Source organism: Arachis ipaensis, chromosome B08 (assembly GCF_000816755.2).
Source record: "Arachis ipaensis cultivar K30076 chromosome B08, Araip1.1, whole genome shotgun sequence".
NCBI lineage: Eukaryota > Viridiplantae > Streptophyta > Magnoliopsida > Fabales > Fabaceae > Arachis > Arachis ipaensis.
This window is the reverse complement of record NC_029792.2, coordinates 3,685,099-3,688,897: the sequence shown is the minus strand read 5'-3', so window position 1 is coordinate 3,688,897 and position 3,799 is coordinate 3,685,099. Positions and strand designations below refer to the sequence as shown.

Here is a 3,799-nt window from a genome sequence, read left to right as displayed (position 1 = left end):
AGGGAGGGGATCATCGTGGATGCTGAGCTCCTCAATTTCGTGGTGAGTTAGGTCATCGGCAGCGGAGATGCTGGTGGCGCTGCTGCTGCCTCTTTCCCCGGCGTAACCGCTGCTGCTAGGGCTGGCAGGTTCGGAGGAGCCGCGAATCACAACCTCGTGCGACTGCGAGGGTTTTGGAGGTTCAGAAGAAGCGGATCCGTGAACGACGCCGTTTGGTTCGGAGGGTTCAGCGTCGAAGAGGGAGTACGAGAGAGGAGGCAACTGGAGGTGGATGGGAGGGTCAGGGTCGTTATCAGAGCTAGCAGAACTCGAATTGGATTGAATTTCCGGCGAAGGTGAAGTGATCTCACTCATTGCAAATTGCAGATTCGATTCTGAGTAGATTGGAGCGAGAATTTCGATATTTTGGAATCGGATGTAAAAGAAGTTACGGCTGTGTTGTTGGCTTCGTGATTCGGCTTCTCATGGCAACGTGCTGGGTTCAGTGTTTGTAGCTTTGTGTTTGGCTGACACTGTAAACAGTTGATTCTCTTCTTCAGTGTTGGAGTCAGCTCAGGACCCAAACGATGTTCTGGCCCAATAGATTTTTGTCCTGATAATCTGGCCTGCTTATTTCTGTTGCCAAAAAGCCCAATACATTCTGAGCTGTTTGCATTATTATTGATTACGAGTTTTAATTGGTCTTATTTTCTCTTACCTTATATAGTATGTGATATTTTGTATTTACTATCTTATTCTTATACATAGTAAAAATATATTGTTTTTCCTGCTACATGAAGTGTAAAATTACATGAGATGTTCAATAGTTATTTAGCAATAAAAAAATGTACATCAACTTGACTTACGATACAAGTTACAAAATAAATACATAAAACATTACTCATTACTTGAAGCTTTGACATAAATAATAATAATACATAATTTTATCAGATTGATTAGACAACTCATAATCCTAGATCTTTATTCCACAATATGGAATAAACAAACCCATGTTTCAAATCCGGTTGCAACTGTATGGAGACCAACAAATATACTATTGGAAAAATTTCAAGTGTCATATGCAAGATGCTACATTGTTAGTAGTTGTGTTGTGGCAGGAATGACTAGGAGAGTTGAGATTATGGTAGCTACAATTGCTTCCGATGCTTTGCTTTAGATCCGTTCAAGGTCAATAATGGAAGCGACCACCTCGTGTTTTAAGTTACTTTATCCAGCTCTGTGTAAAGCTGGTTGACCAAAATCAAATCATGTAATGGGCCTTCAGGCCCAGTCAATGTAGCTCACAGTCTTTGACCGTAACAGCCTGCGTTTGATTCTTGCTATCAGTTGTGTAATTTTTTGAGTCAATATGCTTCATCAGATTTCAACTCCTCCAGCGATTTCTATTTATAATTTAAAAAGTATAAGACTACAAAACCTGAAATGGCACATCCTGATAACATTCATTGAACAAAGAAGTTACATAACCAAAGAAGTATCATTCCGTTCAGTCAACCAAAATTATTAACGAAAGATAGTGTTTCTTAGTAGCTATGAAGTTGTTGTCCTGATGCCAAAAATATCAGTTTAATACTGTTCTTATGATGTTGACATTACCCAATTCACCACACCATCTTGTCCATGTATTAAATATTAATTTTATCTAGTTCTCGCTTCTTAGACCCTTTCTTTATTTTAAATTTTTGGACAGGTCTTAGACTATGACTATTGCTGATAAATTTAATCTATCCCAAATATCCTTGTTCTAAAGAAACTTCACCAATCTTATACAATTTCTTGTCACATTTTATACCCTATTTGACAGTCACCTATCAACTTAGTCAGTCACTAATTATGCAGTTGGCCCCCCACATCGAAATTGAACCCAAAGGACTTCTCGATAAAAAGACCAACTCACAATCTCTATCCTTTAATTTTTGCTTATACGTGCTTTATTCTTATTGCATTTTCCCAATACTAATACTACTTTTATCAAAGCCACTCTCTAGTCTCTAGTACAATTTCACATTTGAAAATTGAAATTAGCATTCATTGGTATTGTTGTCAAAGTTGATAAAATTGGAATAAACCATTAGAGTAATCACCACTCATTCATATATAAAAATAACATTAATCCTGATCAAAAGATGGATGATCTGTATTGCACTTGCATCTCAAATAACTAGTTTACTTTATAGCAGGTTGCATCTCACACAATCCTCGTTGTGAATATATGATATATTATAACTAATGTCCACTATTTAAACAAAAATAATAATTTGACAACTAATATGGGTACTTTTAAATTTTGATATATGTTTTTTTTTTTTCCGATATCCTCTTCGACCAAAATTAATCCGTCAGTCCCTAATCAAGGAGTTGCTATATACACAAAATTGAATTGGAACTTTAGACACTTATTTAAATGGAATAATGATCTGTCCGATAAACTAATCCAATTTAGTTTTGATATATGTTTTATATTCTATGAATTGTCGGACACAGGCTCATAGGCTTAGCTTTTTAGCCTCCAACGTCCAACCTAAACCCAACCACATTAGAACCCAAACCCCACCAATCATTGAACTACTGCTACTACCATGGCCCCACCATTTCCACCGTTTTAGATTTTGATTTTAGTACGAATGCGAAATGCTGAATCAAATGAAACTTAACCACATAAAATTGATTTGTAAAAAATAAAAAATAGAAATCTAGTAGTGCAGGAAAAAGAACCATAGAAATCAGAACAAAAGCTCCTAAAGCAAAATTAATTGAAAATTAAAATATCAGATATCCGTTTAACAAATTGAACCTCATTTCCATTTCCTCTCCATCTAAAAACCAAAAAAAAAAAAAAGTAAAAAATGGAAAAGCTAACAAACCTGCCAATTTGTAGAACTCTCTGTCAAAGAAAAATGAAACAAAAAATTTGAAAGAAGAAAAAAGGAAAAGAAAAGAAAATTTTCCGCGAGTGGTGGTTTACCGTTTACCAAATTATATGGTCCTGTTCTCGAAGTCAACTCGGGGCGTGATCGGGTTTAGTCCTCAAACCCGGTTTTGGCCCAAATTGCGTTTCGGACCCTACTGAGATCACGGCCTTTGAGAGTTCTACCGATTCCTTCGTGCACCGAAAACGAAGCCATCCTCGTCCTCGCCAGAAACTCATGCGGCGGAACCCTAGCTTCGCAACCGTCGTCGGTCTCAGCATCGTCGTCTTCCTCAACCTCCCTCCTCCGATTCTCCCTGTACTCTTGCCCAAGGATCTTCGACCAGTCCGGCACGTTCATCGGCACCGACGCCGGTCGACCACCGGAGTACGACGACGCAGACGATGACTTGCTCTTGCTGGACAGTCTGGATGATGCGCGAACGGTTTTGCGAAACTCGGGCGAGTTGGCTCGGGCCGAGTTACTGTAAAGGTCTGACTCGTCGAACTCGAAGGCGGAATCGGTGAAAGTGTCCCTGTCAATGGAAGAAGGGAGGAAGCGGTAGCTTGACCTAGCAATGTGGCCTTTACCTGTCGCCATGTCAAACCTTTTTTTTTTCCGATTCTGATCAAATTAAGAGGGTTTTATTTTGGCTGGGTTTTCAGTTTTCAGCGGTGAGAGCGAAGAGGTTCTTCTTCTTCTTTGATTTCTTCGGTGCGGGTCTTAACTCTGTTTCGGTTCCTTGGGAAGTGCTTTTATAAAGCTTCGTTTGCTTTTTTGGAAAAGAAAAAAAATGAAAAAGAAAAAAGAAAAAGAAAGTGATTAATGAATGGAGTTAAGAAAAGAAAGAGAGAGAGAGAAAGAGAAAGTTAGGTCGCATTTACATTAGC

At 38.6% G+C, this 3,799-nt stretch overlaps 2 protein-coding genes across 2 annotated transcripts in view; both read right to left on the bottom strand.

Moving 5' to 3' along the window:
* The window catches only part of LOC107613414 (vacuolar fusion protein MON1 homolog), a gene marked incomplete in the record, with an annotated part of 5,347 nt that extends 4,826 nt beyond the window's left edge, over positions 1 to 521 (bottom strand). Inside the window, 1 exon segment of the mRNA XM_021108625.1 lies at positions 1 to 521. Coding sequence (XP_020964284.1) covers positions 1 to 354 — 354 coding nt within the window.
* LOC107614270 lies at positions 2,724 to 3,799 on the bottom strand. Its single transcript, XM_016316495.2, has one exon. The coding sequence runs from the start codon at positions 3,507 to 3,509 to the stop codon at positions 3,021 to 3,023; it is 489 nt and encodes a 162-aa protein (XP_016171981.1). The 5' UTR covers positions 3,510 to 3,799; the 3' UTR covers positions 2,724 to 3,020.

What these genes read in the sequence shown, in the direction of transcription:
- LOC107614270 (XM_016316495.2), bottom strand. Translation starts at nt 3,509, where the DNA reads ATGGCGACAGGTAAAGGCCACATTGCTAGGTCAAGCTACCGCTTCCTC.